The sequence below is a fragment of the Mustela nigripes genome, chromosome 2 (genome assembly GCF_022355385.1).
Source record: "Mustela nigripes isolate SB6536 chromosome 2, MUSNIG.SB6536, whole genome shotgun sequence".
NCBI lineage: Eukaryota > Metazoa > Chordata > Mammalia > Carnivora > Mustelidae > Mustela > Mustela nigripes.
This window is the reverse complement of record NC_081558.1, coordinates 208,483,718-208,500,689: the sequence shown is the minus strand read 5'-3', so window position 1 is coordinate 208,500,689 and position 16,972 is coordinate 208,483,718. Positions and strand designations below refer to the sequence as shown.

Below are 16,972 nucleotides of genomic sequence, written 5' to 3'. Positions count from 1 at the left end.
GAGAGGAGGCTGCAGGCTGGGCGCGCTCGGCATCGCTTTTCGTCAAATACGGAGCATCAGTAGGAGAGCAGATGTGAGTATGTTTGAATACGTTTGAAATGCTAGGCAATTACAGGATGGTGTGAAATGGTCCTCCAGACCATAATTTATTCCTCATCTATTCATTGAGGAATTCCTTATTGGAATATACTATGTATGCCCCGTACTGGAAACAGCCTTATTTCACGGTCCCATTTAAAATGTGGGAATCCCAGACGTCTGGGTGGCTCAGTCGGTTAAGTGTCTGCCTTCGGCTCGGGTCATGATCCCAGGGTCCTGGGATAGAGCCCCACACTGGGCTTCCTTCTCAGTGGGGAACATGCTTCTCCCTTCCCCTCTGCCCCTCCCCCTCACTTGTGTTCCCCCCACCCAAATGAATACATTTTAAAAAATCTTTAAAAAATAAAATAAAATGTGGGCATTGGGGGTGCCTGGCTGGCTCAGTGGAAAGAGCGTGTGACTCTTGATCTTGGAATCATGAGTTTGAGCCCCCTGTTGGGTAGAGAGATTGCTAAAAATTAAAAAATAAGCTTTAAAAAAAATCTTTAAAAGATGTGGGATTTTTTTTTTCCCTGGGGGGACAGATACAGCTTTATTTTGTCCCTATGTTCATTTCATGGAAATAATCTCCAATGTAAGAACAACACTAGGATTTTCAATTTATGCCCTAGTGGAATGAACACTGTGTCATGATACTTCACTATTTAAAACAACCGTAACAACATCCAGTCTCAAACCTTCACTTACCAGAATAAAAACTGACAGTGAAACACAGTAGGAGCCCAGACGTGAGAAATGGTGATTCCAACCCTTTGATTAACCAGACATGTCACCCAAAGGGCACCGGCTGATTCTTACCACACCTGTTGTGAGCTGATGTTCTTCTGGCTCGACTAACCCCTTTATCCATTGTCACTGTGGCTTTTGGAGAAGAACTCAAGGTCTGGGCTGAGACTTTGGGGGATAACCTTTGTTGTAGTCTCTAGCTTTGGAGAAACATGGGACCATAGTCTTTCTCTAGGGTGGCTGGACCACTCTTCGTCTACCTTCTCGGAGATGCCGCAGCATCCATGAAGACCCCTTTCTAGAAGAGGCTGAGTCTTGTCTTATGCCAACCTCATCTCTCTGGAGGGAAGCCCAAAAAATTCTGTGCACCAAGTTCCCAGCTAGAAAGCAATTTCCCCACAAAAGCTGAGTGACAGGGAAGGAAGGCGGACACCGCAGGGGGCCATTCTCTACTCACCGTCTGGAGAGAACTGGTCCCTCTCAAACACGGTGATACACAGGACTTCCTGCTCCAGGTCTTTGATGAAGAACTGGCAGTTGGAATTCCACTTGGGATTCAGAGTGTCCTGGATGGTCTTGGTGATGTGACACTGGGAGCCCATGGTCACCTCACAGTACGGGTTACTCTTTCCTAGAGTGGACAGAGTCTGCTGGACTCACACCTGGTTGCAGGCTCTCCTGGGCGTGGCAGGGCAGGGTCCTCGCCGCGGTGGGCAGCAGCTTCCCTCCACGCCCCTCATTTTTATCCCCTCCCATTGCCACATGTGATAAATGACATAAAATGGAGAATCTGGGGCTGCCTGGGGGGCTCAGTCGGTAAAGCATCTGCCTTCAGCTCAGGTCATGATCCCGAGGTCCTGGGATCAAGCCCCTCGTTGGGCTCCCCACTCAGTGGGGGGTCTGCTTCTCCCTCTGCCTCCCCCCGCCCCACTCACTCTCTCACTCTCTCTCTCAAATAAATAAATAATATCTTTTTTTTAATTTTTTAAAAATTTTTTTAAAAAATTTTAAAAATCTGAGTGAAAACTGCCACCATTCAGCATCACACTTAAACCATGATACTTAAATATTTATAACACTTAAATCATTAGATGAACGGACTTTAAATCTAGGCCTTTCCAGTCTCCTTGCTAGAAGCTTAGGTTGCGTCACACCCAAGGTGAAAGGGCAACCGCTCAGATCTCTCCGAAAAGCAAAACGGTGGGAAGGATTAAATTAAGAAAAAAAAAAAAAAAAAGGAAAACCACCCTAGGTTTTCAACAAGTGTTAGAAAGACCAGTTCTGGAAGGAAATTTAGGGTCATGGAAATAGCTCGTTTGACGCCACGCTGGCCGGGGGGCTTACAGGAAAGGCTTCGCCACCACCCCGTGCTGGAGGGACTTCGGGGTCCTTACCGTGTGACCGACAGGGCTTCAGCTCAATGCCTTCAACAACATTCACCATCAGCCTTCCGATACCTGTGGCCCTTTGGGAGCGGACTGTGACGGCAGGAAGGGGAAGGTAAGAGGCTTCAGGGAGACGCGCCCCCCACCCCTGTTTGCCCCAGGTCGGTTTCACGTAGCTGCCTCCCCCCATCTTCCCCTTACGGCTGGCTTCCTGGCTCTCGGAACGTACGCTCCGCCCTCATCCGGCCCCCCCCCCCCCCTCCCCCCGACTTCCACCCTTTCCCCCCCCCCCCCCCCCGGCCCCCTCCAGGCCCATCTTTCCAGCTCCGAGGACGCCCTGGGCCCAACCTTCAGTGTCCCAGCTTGGCAGGACGCGGGGACCCTGCCGCTGAGCGATGCCTACCCAGGTACGCCTTCTCCCGTTTCTTTTTCTCAGTCTCTATATAGAGTTCTGAAGCAGCCTTGATTTTCTGCACCCAGGCCGTCCTTGGGAAGAAAAAAGACAGAAAAGTGCCAAACAGGGATGAGTAACATTTTTATTGATGTACTCGACCTGCCTTGGCTTTAGTGCCCTGGGAAGAGAGGTGCTGTCCCAGAGATGTTGGCATACACCTCCCCCTCCCTTATTGAAAAGCATCCCGGGGGGCGCCTGGGTGGCTCAGTGGGTTAGAGCCTCTGCCTTCTGCTCAGATGATTGTCCCAGAGTCCTGGGATCGAGCCCCGCACCGGGCTCTTTGCTCAGCAGGGAGCCTGCTTCATCCTCTCTCTCTGCCTGTCTCTCTGCCTACTTGTGATCTCTATCAAATAAATAAATAAAATCTTAAAAAAAGAAAGAAAGAAAGAAAAAAGAAAAGCATCCCGCATTTGCCCACCCAAAGATGGCCAGAAGGGTCTCTCACAAAACCATCCAAAGGAAGGACAAAACCGTTTCCCAGAGAGGGAAGCACTTTACATGGAAAAGCAAACACACTCTGGGAGAAGCACTTGGGCATAACGCTTTCTCCTTCATTTTTCAAAGACCCATCTGCACCATAACTTTGGCCAATTTTCTTGCTTGGCACAAATGTTCTTTGGAATGTTGTTGGCCTTGTGTCAAGTTCACCCTCCAGAAAAGATCTATTTCATTTGGCTCTAGGGCTGAGTCTTGAATACGCAATTGAAGCAAAATACCCCCGTGCTCTGGGATCCAGAACATCTGCCCAAGTGAGCCAGCTGAGGTCGGGGCTGATCCCCAGATTGCCTTCCTCTTGGCTTCTGGCAGCTGGGAAACCTTGGGAAACGTGAACTCAGAGAATGATGAAAATGTCTTTCAAAGAAATTCGCAAGCAAAATTAGTTTCAATTTGTTTTATTTTTTAAAAAATCCACGCCACGTGTTAAACTTTTGAGAGGCTCTAGAGACAAGTATTAAGATCTTCCTCCTGTCCCTCCAGACAGCAGTTACTACAAGTCAAGAAATGTTGGGACCTGCTGATTCATTAAATGTCCTACGTGCATCCTGCCCCTGGTGGGGCCCTGGGCACCCAGGACCTGGGAGGTAGCAGGTCTTACCTTTCATTTATGCTTTCGGCTCGGAGGGTGTAGACGCGGTCGATGTGGGAAATGTGGAAGATGGGCTCATCTCCAGAAGGGTCCGTGGGCAGTTTTACTAGAACCTCATTCAGGAAAATAGGCTGAAAAGCAATACACCAGGCATTGTACAACCAGACTGGGACTCTGTTTCAGTGAACGATGAGCGCGTGTGAGCTTACGTGCACGCGTTCCAGTAAATTAAACCGTGTTGCGTGTGCGTGCACGCATGTGCGCGTGTTCCAGTCAACTCTACTGGAATGATTTTGTATTAATATCAACCTCATGTATTACAAACCATATGTAGGTATTTTTGCCTCCTCCATTTTGCAGGGGTTTTTTTTAGGTCCTTCAGAAGAAGACTTGACCGGTCTGTTTTGGCCTTAGCAAATTCTAATCAGCAAACAGTCTCCCTAACTTCACCACCAGCCAACTCCCTCCAAAGATTTTCCTACAAAGTTGCTAGTGAAGATCCCCATAGGTACGTTGTTCTTTTCCCCACAATCAGGCTAACTGCCGCTTCAGAGAAAATTCTCCTGTAAAAACACGCCCACGCAGACAAATTTAGGAAAACGGTACCCTGTGACACAAAGACACAGAAACACAGCTGTGTACATCAGAGCAGACCTAATAAACAGCAGAGGGACTTTCTCCACACGCTGACTGTTTGGATCGGCTTTTGCTGGAAAGGGTGAGGGGCACAGATGTTCCTTCCAAGCTACACGGAGAGGTTTGGAGGCGGGGCTGGGAATGACCTTGAGACCTGCCAGCCCAAGTGCCTTCACCTAGGGACCCACCGTGGTGGCCACTTGGAAGCTAATAGATATTTCATTGGTCGAGTTGAACATCGTTCCTCTTCTGCGAGTGCTTGGTCACCCTAAATCCTGGCTCACCCCTTTGCCTTTGCCTCTGTGCTGCAGCCCCCAAACCCTGCTAAGACTCTGAGACCTTTCAGGAACTTTCTACTGCCCCAAGCGGCAGCCCCGATGTTGCAACTGGGACTCGAACTTACTGTTTTGTACATTTTATACAGCAGGTGAGATTTGGGACTGAAGACCTTGTCGGAGCCGGAAGAGCCCAGGGGTTTTATGATCTGGGTCAGCAGGAGGAAGTCGTTGAAGAGGAAGCCGTACAGCTCCTTGTTGCTCTTGGCCTTGTAGAGCTTCCCGCTGTGCAGAAACTTGCGGGGCCCCAAGCAGTTGGTCACTGAGTTGAACACAAGTTGCTGAGAAAGGAGAAACAAAACCCAAAGAAGACACGATGAAGTGAGGCCTCCTTTTTTTTTTTTTTTTTTTTTTTTTTTAATTTTTGTTTTTTCTGAGTCTGAAAGCCCGGACCCTGTCAGAATCTGAGGCTGGGCTCAGCAGGCTTGTGTCTGAGGTTCAAGTCCAGGACTGACTTGAAGAGGTCAGGCAGTGCCTTTATTTTTTTTTTTCCCTTGATTTATTTATTTGACAGAGAGAGATCACAAGTAGGCAGAGAGGCAGGCAGAGAGAGAGAAAGGGAAGCAGGCTCCCTGCTGAGCAGAGAGCCCCATGCAGGGCTCAATCCCAGGACTCTGAGATCATGACCTGAGCCGAAGGCAGAGGCTTTAACCCACTGAGCCACTCAGGTTCCCCAGGCAGTGCCTTTCAGAGCCAAGGAGTCAGCATCAGTCAAAGACCCAATTCTGTGGATTCCAAGGGTCCAGATGAGCCTTGAGTATAATTCCTACTGCTTTCTCCCACGGGATCCACTAGGGTCTTGGGGTGATTGGGACCCCTCTCCCTCTTATTGATTGGGAAATGGGAAGCAGGAAGAAAGTTCTGGGGCCCCTCCCACCTCGATAAGTATGGGCTGTGTCCCAGTCGAGGGCATGAACCTGCTCCAGGGACAACCCTACACAGGCTCCCACAGTCCTTGAGCTTCTGGAAAGCAGCAACTGCTCTGTATGATTCTAGAGGACACCTCCTACTTTCCCAGGTGTGGCTAGAGTCCAGGCCCCAGCACGTGGGTGACTGTAAAACTTGGGGGTGCTGAGTGACGCCTCAAAGGCAAGCAAGCGGACACAGCGTCGGCACGCATTGAATCTCAACCAACTCCCTCGTCCTGAAAATGGGAAGGGGACTCTTCTTGCTGTTTCCCGAATCTCGATGTTGGCTCCTAGGGCTGCGGAAAGCCGGCTCTATCATCCCACTGGACTCTCCCATCTCCTGTGAGCAGTTTTGCAAGGGGCAGAGGGAGACTGAGGCAGAAAAATGAGCCCATAAAGACTCCCTTTCTTGGTAGCCAGAGGAGAGACTGAGGGAGGGAAAGGCCACAGCTGTCCCAAGCAGCGATATGATCCCAGCAAGTGTCAGACCTTAACAGGCCCCACCTGCCCACCCGCGGGTCCCAGGGGGAGGCTCCCCCAGCAGCCTTCAAGGCCCATACTCCCTGGAGCTACGAACCCTGTAGACCTTCCCAAGGAGGGTACTTGTGCAGCGGAGACAAGGTTCACACCATGTGTCCCCCAAGAGATGTTGGTGGTCCCCCATCCCCTTCCATCGTGGGGCAAAAAATCAGCAGCACCTTTGTGACTAGAGACCTATAGACATAAGGAAGAGTGGCCGCCCCACTCCACTCTTGGGCCCAAGGAGGGAGGAGGGTCTCTGAGCCCAGAAGACTGAAGGTGACACCCCCATGGGAGCCTTCAGACGGTGTCCTTGCCCCTTTGGCACTCTGAACAGGAGTCTGGAGGTCCCCTTTGCTGGCCAAAGGAGAGTTTAAGCCATGTGGGGACAGACAACGGATCCAGAGAAGGCAGCCTGGGTCACACGAAGAGGAAGTCATTAGTTCATCCTACTCCAAGAGCAGGGCCACCGCGGGGCCAGGCTCACACTGCATATACGTGAATGGGGAACGGTCTTGACGTTTCTCCATCTGAGGCCAATAATGCCCAAGATGGTGTATATTTGAAACTTAATCACGGGGACCAGTCCGGATCTGGGCCTGGAGACAGAAGCCGCCTGATGGCACCTTCGAGACTCGGGGAAGGACCCCTTTCCAGAGAGCACATGGCCATGCCCTGCTGCCCGGTTCAGAAAGCTGTCGAGGTGTGCCGCCTGCAGATCGAGTTACACTCCTCTGTGCTTGCTTCCCTGGCTTCCACTTGCCATAACGCCTTCTCATCTATTGCCCTACAGATGCCCAGCTCGGCTCCCCATGTGCCCTCCCCTGGGAGGCCCGCCCCCTCGATCCCTTCCTGGACAGACATCATCATCCTTCAACACGTAGCCATGTGCCTCCTTCCCCCATGCTTCTCTGAATCCCCACCGTGCCCCGGTGACTGTCCCTTCCTCCCGCTTGGTTCCCACAGCACCCTCCTTCTGCCTTCCCAATCCTATTTTCTGGTGAACCCTGGGTTAGCTCCCCTCCCCCACCTCCTCCAAAACTGTAGAATGGGGGGAAGGCAGAGGTCACATCTTACTGATTCTCATTGTCCTGGGTGTTTAGTACTGAGCTAAGGTCCTCCAGCAGGTGTTCGAGAAAGGTCCATTGGATGGACCAACGGAGGAAAGCATAAGTGAGCCAACCAACCAATGAATGCCCCTGGATTGCATATCAACACAGAATTCCAAAATGCATTTCCACGAGGCTGTTCCCACAGCTCTGTTTATCGCGCACCTAACGCTGGTGGGGCAGGTGAGGAGCCCGTGGTGGAGACTTCCTCGGCGAGTGACTGCCTTCAAAGTACTGGGAGAAGGAAGAAGCCACGGGGAGAGGGGACGAGGGGGACACATTCTGCCTGGGCATTTTGGTAAACCCTGGTGAATGGCGCGTGCATGTGCGTGTGTAGGTGTTTGCGCCATGCGGCGGCAGAGAGAGAAAACAGAGAGAACCAATGAAACTGAAGGAAGCGTAAGTGACAAGAAAAGAATTAAATACAAGAAGAAAAACTTCTGTTTCTGGTGGACTACGTGCTCTGACACATCCAGTGAAAACTTTCAGAACTGAGTAAAAGATAAAAATGCACTTTTTAAATGCAAGCAAATTGATTTAAAAAAAAAAAAGATATAAAAACTCAATGTGTAGAGGCGCAAAACAGAATGAAAATGTGTACCCCAGAAGATAAGCAAACCCCAACGCCAGCTTCAGCCCTGAGAATCTCTCTTGAATCTGGTGACCTTGAGCTTCCACTTCAAAGGTCAGGGGGAGTGAGGGAGCCCCGCAATGTATAGAGGGCCCACGTGAGCGGAGGGATCTAACGGGAGACGGACACAAAAAACTCACTCCCGGAGGAAGAATAACAAGTAAACTCAAGCACAGAAGGGACGGACTAGAAGACTGGCTCGTTTCTGACCTTGGACTAAGTGGAATGAAAACAAACAAACAAACAAAAATACCTGAGAATTTGCAACCACAAGGCAGCCCTCGCCCAAGTCCGCTAAGACCATTCACACAGCAGTGTGACCCCCAAACCCCTCTACATTTAATTTGGGGTCGCAGCGCTGGTAGCAGCCCTCTCGGGAGGCAAGACCGCAGAGGTCCCGCGGGGACAGCTCCAAGGAACCGTCCCTCCCGCAGGGACAGAGAAGCGGGTGTGCGCAGTGACAGAGGAGCGTCTCCGGAGCTGTGGGTAATTGGAACGACCTGATTGGGAATATGGGGGGATGTGTTTAAAGTGTGTTAGCAGATGGATGAAAAGCGGGGCCCCCTGTGCAAGAGCAAGGCGCAGGAACGGAACTTCGGAAAACGGAAATAAAGAAGTCAGTGGACAGGTGGAGGGCGGATCAGAGGCCGGGGGAGAAAGAAGGCGCACGCGGTGGCCCGGAGGGGACAGCGCACGATCCTGCCAGCCCCCTCCTCCTCCAGGCTGGCCACCGAGGCTCGGCTGGGGTTGGGGGGCGGGGCGCTACCTCAGACAGGCCTTCACACTGCACATGCGCCTGGATCCACTCCAGCCGGTCCGAGTTCTCCTTCTCCCGCACCCCTTCGTTCACCTGCGAGCACAGCTCTTCCGCTTTCTCCAGGGCGTGCTTCAAGTGGCTGTGGTCGGGATGGTTTTCGGGGGTGTTTTCCAGGATCTACGGAGGACACAAACAGCGGCCTCAGGCAGTGCAGGGGGGCCCAGCAGAGGCAGGGCGCGGCACCCACCTTTCCGGATGGGTGCCCACTGGGGGAGCTGCCGCTCTAGCGCCCAGCTGCAGGACAGCCCCCCAGTTGTTGGCAGAGTCCCCGGGCGGGGAGGCAGGGAGGGGAATGCCACATTATTTAGACTCGGGGTTTGAGGACAGCAGTGGCTGCAGCCGGGGTTATAATGCGCCCTCAGGGATTTTCCCCCTAGAAAATGGCTCTTTTCCTAGGTCCGCTCCAGCTGCAGGCATCTGCACACCTCCGGAACCGCACACTAAGGTGTGCATCTGAGCACAGGTGCGGTTTTCTGTGTAGAACACGCCCAGCCAACAACTACACCTCCTGCACTAACATCTGGGCTCTGCCAGTGACCAGCCACGCATGGGCCAGTCCCCTAAGTGTTCTGAGCCTCAATTTCCTTGTATGAGAAGGGGGGATGCCCCATAGCCCTTCCTTTATAAGGTTATCTGGAGGACTAAATGATTTGATAGAGAAAGATAGATTTGACTTCACAAAGTCCCTGGCCTTAGAAGGTGCTCAGTGAATGAGAGCCATGACCATCAGATTCTCCAAGGACTCCGAGGACATTAAAAGCAGCAATGCAGAAAGGTTGTGAGCCAGTTTGGGAATGCACCAGAGGATGTGGAAGGTGTACCTACCTAGGCCTTGACCACACACAAATAATTCAAATGGAGCTAACCTTGAATAATATCTCACCTCAAAGGTACCCTTTGGTTTAAAGTCCTAGGGAAGCACCTAAATCGAGAAAAATGCTTGTTCTGGTCCTGCCTCCACCAATCGGCAACAAAAGCCCCCCTCTCCCCACGCTCTACCCTCCCAGCCCTGGCTGTAGCTAAGATCCCTCTGGGAAGTCCTGATGCCTCATCCCCAACCACATCCCTGGGGGTGGGACTCTGGCATAGGAATATTCTAGAGCTCTCCAGATGATTCTAATGGGCAGCCAGGTCTAAAGACTACAGCTCTAGACTAGGAGCCCACACAGCTGGCTTGTGCGAATTCATTTGTTTTGGTTTTGGTTTGGTATTGCTTTTGTTTTTTTCTTCCAATTTATTTAAACTAAGAACAACAACAACAAAAATAGTTCACCCATGTACACCACCCTCTACCCCTGCTTCTGGCAACCACTAATCGGTTGTCTGTATCTATGAGCTTGGGGTTTTCTTTAGTTAATTGTTTTTAAGATGCCAAATATAAGAAAGATCATATGGTATTTGTATTTGTGTCTGAGTTCTATCACTTAGCATGATGCCCTCAAGGTCTATCCATGTTGACACAAATGGTAAGATTTCACTGTTTGTTTTTTATGTCTGAAACATATATATGTGTATATATATATATATATATATCGCATATGTTGTATGTATATAATACATTATGGAATATTGTGATTGATATATATTATATATATATAATGAAAATTGTGATATACATATATATATCACATTTTTATCCATCAGTGGACAGTCAGGTTGTTTCCATGTCTTGTCTACTGTAAATAATCCTGCAGTGAACATGGGGGTGCATGTATCTTTTTGAATTAGTGTTCTTATTTTCTTCAGGTTAATACCAAGAAGAGGAATAGTAGATTCTTCAAGAATCTGTTTTCCATACTGGCTGCACCAATTTCTATACCTACCAACAGTGGACAAGGAATCCTTTTTCTACGTCCTTACCAATGCTTGTTATTTCTAGTCTTTTTTTTTTTTAAGATTTCATTTATTTATTTGAGAGAGAGAGAAATATCGAGAGAGAGCACGAGCGAGGCAGGGTGCAGAGGGAGAGGGAGAAACCGGTTCCCCGCTGAACACGGAGCCTGATGCTGGGCTCGATCCCAGGACCCTGGGACCATGATCTGAGCCAAAGGCAGATGCTCGAACAACTGAGCCACCCAGGCTCCCGTCTAGTCTTTTTTTTATAATAGTTATCCTAACAAGTGTGAGGTGATACTTCATTGTGGTTTTGATTTGCATTTCCCTGGTGATTAATTACAAAGAGCATCTTTTCATGTACCTCTAAGCACTGTGTTTTTAGAAAAGTTCCTGGTCATATCCTCTGCCCATTTTTAAACCAGATTTTTGGTTTTTTGCTATTGTATGAGTTGTATGAGTTCTTTATATATTGTGGATGTTATCCCCTTGTCCAATATATGATAGATACATAGACAAAGATAGGTGATCCATGTATATTTCAGTACTGACGTACCTGCAGTCTAAAATGCGTTTACCTAGCTTACAGCCATCATTTGCCTTTCATTGTTGTTCAGGATATTTTGTCACATAGAAAGTTTTAAGAAAAATGTTTACGCAAATAGTATACGGGCACATTCTTGATCTGCAAGATCCAAACAATACAGAAGTACATAGAGCAAATGTGAGAGTTCCCTTTCACTATCCTCCCCAGAGGTAACCATGCCAACAGGCCAAATGGCATCCCTTGAACTCCTTTTAGATGCTTTCCATGTATTTGATAATAAACACATAGTTTTTCCTCTGTTTTACAGAATGTAAAACACTGTAAGATTGCTCGTGGAGGTTTTTGGTATTTTTTTTTAATTGAAATGGCATTTTCTGGATGTCATTCCATGCTAATACATAGAAATCCCTCTGTCTTTTTTTTAAGATTTTATTTATTTATTTGACAGAGAAAGAGAGAGTACAGGGAGGGGGAGCAGCAGAGGGAGAGGGAGAAACAGGCTCGCTGCTGAGGGGGGAGCCTGACGTGGGGCTCGATCCCAGGACCCTGGGACCATGACCTGAACGGAAGGCAGACACTTAACCGACTGAGCCACCTGGGCGCCCCTGAAATCTGTTTTTTAAAATATTTTCAGGGGCACCTGAGTGACTCAGTGGGTTGGGCCTCTGCCTTGGGCACAGGTCATGATCTCAGGGTCCTGGGATGGAGCCCCGCATCAGGCTCTCCACTCGGCAGGAGGCCTGCTTCCCCCCATCTCTGCCTACTTGTGGTCTCTCTCTCTCTGTGTCCAATAAATAAATAAAATCTTTAAAAAATATATTTTCAGAGTACAGATCTACCACAATTTATTTGCTCTACTTAATATCTAGGTTGTTTCCAGGATTAAATTTTTTTTCAAGTTGCTCCAAGTCTAATCTTTTAAGTCTCTATTCTCACTGCCATGCTAAGAATTTCTCCACCTCAACATCATAAACAATATTTCATCTTAGTACTGCTGTGGTTTTTCACATGTATCTTATAACTGGCCACCTTTTAAGAATTCTCTTCTTGGTTCCACTGTTTTTTTTCAATTCATTTTCAGGTCCTTTAAAGGGCAGCAATCGTGTTTCTACAAATAATGATAATTGCTTTTTCCCTTTTTAATATTTATGACTCGCAATCCTTTCCCTCTTTTTGCCCCTCACCCTATTGGCTAGATCCAGAACATTTCCAGCTCCAATGTACAATTAAATATTGGGGGGGGGGAAGAAAAGTATTGAGCCAATTAAATAGTAACGGTCAGATTGGAAGAGAGGAAGTGGTAGGTTGAAAGCCTGATTCAAAATGAATTATTTAATCCAGCCAAGGTGGCCATAGTGTACTTTGTGGTGCCAAGCTGGGGTTGAACAGAGGAGATGGCTTATGTAGCGGGAGACGGGTTACTATCAAGGGTCTGAGCAAATCAGTCAAGTAAAGTATTGAGGATAATGAGAGGCAGGTTTCTCAGAAAAGGAGTTGTAAGTAAAGAAAGGGAGAGTCTAGAATCACCTCCGTAGTATGAGATTAGAACAGGAGGATCAGTGTGAACTCAAGGGTTTTAATACGCATTATCTGCATGGACTGATCTAGAAATATAAATGTAGGTGCGTATACTTACACAGATGGAAGTATGTGTGTATGAATTTAATATACATACACATATTTCCTGACTCTGCCACTGAGAGACCCAAAAGGCAGTAACACCCCAGCAGCAATGAGCACACCAGTGCCCAGACCTGAGTTTCTAAAGTCTCCACTAAAGGAAACCAGATCTAAACCCTTTCTCCACTGGGGCCCCTGGGTGGCTCAGTAGGTTGGGTGACTGTCTTCGGCTGAGGTCATGATCCCAGGTGCTGGGATCGAGCCCCACGTTGGAACTCAGCAGGGAGCCTGTTTCTCCTTCTATCTCTGCCTGCTACTCTGCCTGCTTGTGCGATCTCTCTCTCTCTGTCAAATAAATAAATAAATAAATCTTAAAAAGATTAAAAAAAAAAAAACTTTTCTCCAGGAGCTAGCACCCTTGTGGTTATATATTCCCAGGCTCAGACGATGTTTGGGTCTGCTCACTCATATTACAGATAGAAACACAGAAACCCCATTTTTTTTTTTTTAATCTTTTGGTATTGGCTCCACAATGGCTTTCTGGAGTTAGGTAGTAGGCCTGACATTTCTTTCTCCTTCTTGCTGAGGAAAGTGAGGCATGAAGGCATTAGACCTCAAAAAAGAAAAGATCCAAAGACCCGAGCTTCCGTTTTCCAGCTTAGGAGGTAAGAGCTGCTTGGTCACACAGCTGAAGACTGTATATTATTAGCTCTTTTCACAATAAACAGCTTTTTCTTTCTGAGCAGATGCTCCCACATCCCCTCGGTGTAGGATTCTACACAACAAATACCAGGAGCGTTAGCGGTGATCTTGCCCATGACCCCGGATCCCTGAAATACTGAGAGAACATTCCTCTGCTTGAAAAGCCAAGAGGGATACTTACATTTTTAATGATCAGTGGGTATCTTGTTACCCGTTGCATAGGTTTCAGTATGAAACTAGAGAGTGGCATCCCTTTACACCGAGGGTCCATTGCCAGCCTCTGAAATGAGAGAGTTGTTTAAATGTGTTTGAGAAATCTGCCAAAGCCAGTCAGGGACATCCAGTCCTGGCCCACCACATGGTCTCATTTCTGTGGACAAGAACAGAAGAACCTGGCATTGGAAGGGCCTGAGCTCTTTTCCCAATCCAGGATGATGGAGATTGGAGACCCACGCCCTCCCCGGGACACACGGTCCCCCCCTTCCAGAGATGAGCTTCTGGCTCTACAGAGAATATTTCTTCTGGATATCTGCCAGACCTTCTTAATAATCACAAGGATAAGAAGAGGCACGAGGCTGTAGAGTTAGAATAAAAACTCTTACATCCCAGTGAGGCCAGAAGGGTTGAATCTCGTCATCCCGTTCAGAAGGAGCCCGCACCTGCCAGTGGGAGCCCCAGGCAGGCGGGGACGGGGCACTGGGACAGGAGCAGGGGAAGGACTCCAACCTCAAGTCTTGCGGGCTGTCCCCATGCTAGACCATCTGTCCCTTTTGTCAACTTGACTGGAGGAAAGAGTCCTTCTGTCCCCAAAGATGATCCCATCCGTAAGGCACAGGGATTATGTGGTGACCCAGCTCTCAAAGGCGCTGTCCAGGTTTAATGCCTTAGAAACGGGCAGCTGCCATGACCAAGGCCCCAGGTCCCAGGACATGTCAGTGCTCGAACTTGCTCCAGCGTGGACAGCATCATTCCAGGGACACCTCATACACGGCAAAGGCATGTCAAATGCCCCCACCCCACCCCATAGGGATGAGGCGGGGAGAGGTGATGAGGGAGAGGAAACAAGCCCCCTGCCCTGGTTGGTGTCAGCATTTCCCTCCAGTTCAAGTGCATCCAGGGATGAATTCATCCTGCCTTGTGCCTCAGGGAGCACCAGCCCTTGGCTGAAAACCCAGGTAGCCCAGCATCTGCTATGCAGTCTCTAGACCACCCTGGGCCTACTTCTTACCAGTATTTCTCCCCTTCAAGTGACTTTAGAATGCCCCATTCCTTGGCTAGCAAATCAAAGCATTAATGTTGAGAAACACCAGGAGAAAAGGAAAGAACAAGCCTGTGGGATGCTGCGGTCAAGGCAAGATGTCACAATGATGATTCTAACACGTGATTATTGGGGAGGAGGGAATGGCCTGCTCCCAGATGCACGAGGTACAAAGAGAGGCCTGCCGTTAGTGTTAGTCTAGTCACCAAAATGTAGCGGATGCTGAGCAGAAATTATTTGATTCTGTTCTTGTCTCCTCTGGGAGACACAGAGGCTGTTTGAGTGGACCAGTGGGGCCCTCACGGACTCGCCCTGGCCAAGGCCAAGTCCAAGGGCTTGGGGCCTCCAGCAGCATGGCGCCCACATCCCCAGATGTCCCTTGAGGGACACACGGCTCTTGAGACCGCTGTGATCCCCTCGAGGCAGAGGTCTTGGCATCCTACACTCATGCCACACACTTCCTAGAGCTCGAGGCCAACAGCAAGAACCAACTGGGAAAGGAACAAAGGGTCCCTCGGGATTCCTGGCCACTCCCTCTGCAGCCAAGAATGGGGGCACGCTCAGACCAAATGGAAAGGGGGGGCACCCGAGATCCACCAGACCCACTGGGCCTGACATATGAGATGGAAAGTTTAAACCTGCGTCCAAATAACCCCACTAACACCCGGACCACAGACCCGAGTGTCCGGGGGCAGGCTGGCCCCTCCTCTCCAAGCCCTGCCCTTTGGTCAAAGCCCCACCTGCCAGCTCATGGCGGGCCCCTAGTGCTCGGCCACGACCTGGGTCCCGTGGGCTGTTTTTAGCAGGAATAGGCTTGCAGGCTTGGATTCGCTGGTCACACATCCAGCTGCCCTATGTCAGCCCCTGGCGGGCGGCAAGGGCGTGGCTGAGCCCGGACTCCTTACTTTGACAAACTCCTTGAAGTCTGGGGCCTCGTCCGTCTTCTGCTGGATCAGGGCAGCCCCGTTGAGCTGACAGCTGCAGAACCGGATGTAAGGCTGCATGTGCGGCAGCTGGGCGGTCAGGATGTCACCGATCATCTTCACGGGCATCTTCTCCCCTGACATCTTCTTGCGGACCCTCAGCGCTCTGCACAGGGGACACGGGAGGTGAGCCCCCTGCCTTCACGCTAGCTGGCAGTGACGGGGCACACTTCTAGGTTGTACAGAAACAGAATGTGTGTGAGGGACACAAACCCAGGGCCGCTACAGGATCTACTGGGGGAGACAAGGAACAGAAAAGAAATACATCTGGTGCTCCAGAGAGGTATCACCGGGGGCACTTTCCTTCAGCATGATGGCTGTTTGCGGGTCCTTGGGAATGACAACTTCTCAAACACAGGTTTGCTGAATGAAGTCAGCATGAAAAATAATTCTTTCTTTCTTATGGAGAAATAGGAATTATTTATTTATTTAAATAAATTATTTAAATATTTAAATAGGAATTATTTATTTTAGAAATAAATATCATTTATTTTGCAGCTCAGACCGGATCCCTGTATCTATGTCTCACTTTATGGATTATCTGTGGTGTAAGTCCCAGGCTCGTACAGCCCCAGCACCGAGTCTGTTGCGGGCCAACGCCACCCAAGGGAAGCTACCGTTACCAGTGGACGGGGAGGCTCATTTTCAGACTAAACAGAACATAATTAAGATGGTAAGTCAACCGCCACAGAAAAGTAATCCCATTCTGTTCACCAAAGCCAGGTATAAATGGCTGTCTGCACTATCTGTGCCATTCGCTGCTTCCTTGCTGTGGCTAATTTGAACTTGACTGGATTACAGAGTTCTAAAGAGAGAAGCCTATTTATATGATAATGGACCAATAAACCCAGTTCATCTCCTGGAAGCTAAGAAGACACTGAAGGTACTGAGAAGAGTTTGTTCCAGGATGCAGCTGCAGTCTGAGCATGGAGGGCTGTGAGAGCCAGGACTGTGCATCTCACCCTCCCACTCCCGTATATAAACTCCTGACACTGGCCTCTAGCAGGGCACATCACTGAGCTTCTACACTGCTTGGAGAGCAATGTGGTCTGCGGGCAGGACCACAACACAGGAGGCCTCCTCCAGGGATGGTAGATGGATAGATGGATGGATGGATGGATGGATGGATGGATGGATGCGTGAGTGGATGGAAAAATGGTTGGGCGGGTGGGTGGGTGGGTGGATGGACGATGGATAGATGGATAGTTGGATAGGTGGATGGATGGACGGGTGGATGGATGGATGGATGGATGGAAGGATGGAAAGATGGATGGATGGATGGATGGATGGATGGATGGATGGATGGATGGATAGATGGATGGT

The 16,972-nt window shown here is 49.4% G+C and overlaps 1 protein-coding gene across 3 annotated transcripts in view; it reads right to left on the bottom strand.

Moving 5' to 3' along the window:
- Positions 1 to 16,972, bottom strand: part of ITSN1 (intersectin 1) — a 221,146-nt gene that overhangs the window by 10,620 nt on the left and 193,554 nt on the right. For all 3 annotated transcript variants that reach the window (XM_059392297.1, XM_059392298.1, XM_059392299.1), the window contains 8 exons: positions 15,572 to 15,755; positions 13,590 to 13,688; positions 8,656 to 8,823; positions 4,791 to 5,003; positions 3,761 to 3,882; positions 2,614 to 2,696; positions 2,220 to 2,303; positions 1,283 to 1,456 (listed from right to left, as the gene is read on the bottom strand). In XM_059392297.1, coding sequence (XP_059248280.1) covers positions 1,283 to 1,456; positions 2,220 to 2,303; positions 2,614 to 2,696; positions 3,761 to 3,882; positions 4,791 to 5,003; positions 8,656 to 8,823; positions 13,590 to 13,688; positions 15,572 to 15,755 — 1,127 coding nt within the window. The remainder of the gene's footprint in view (positions 1 to 1,282; positions 1,457 to 2,219; positions 2,304 to 2,613; positions 2,697 to 3,760; positions 3,883 to 4,790; positions 5,004 to 8,655; positions 8,824 to 13,589; positions 13,689 to 15,571; positions 15,756 to 16,972) is intronic.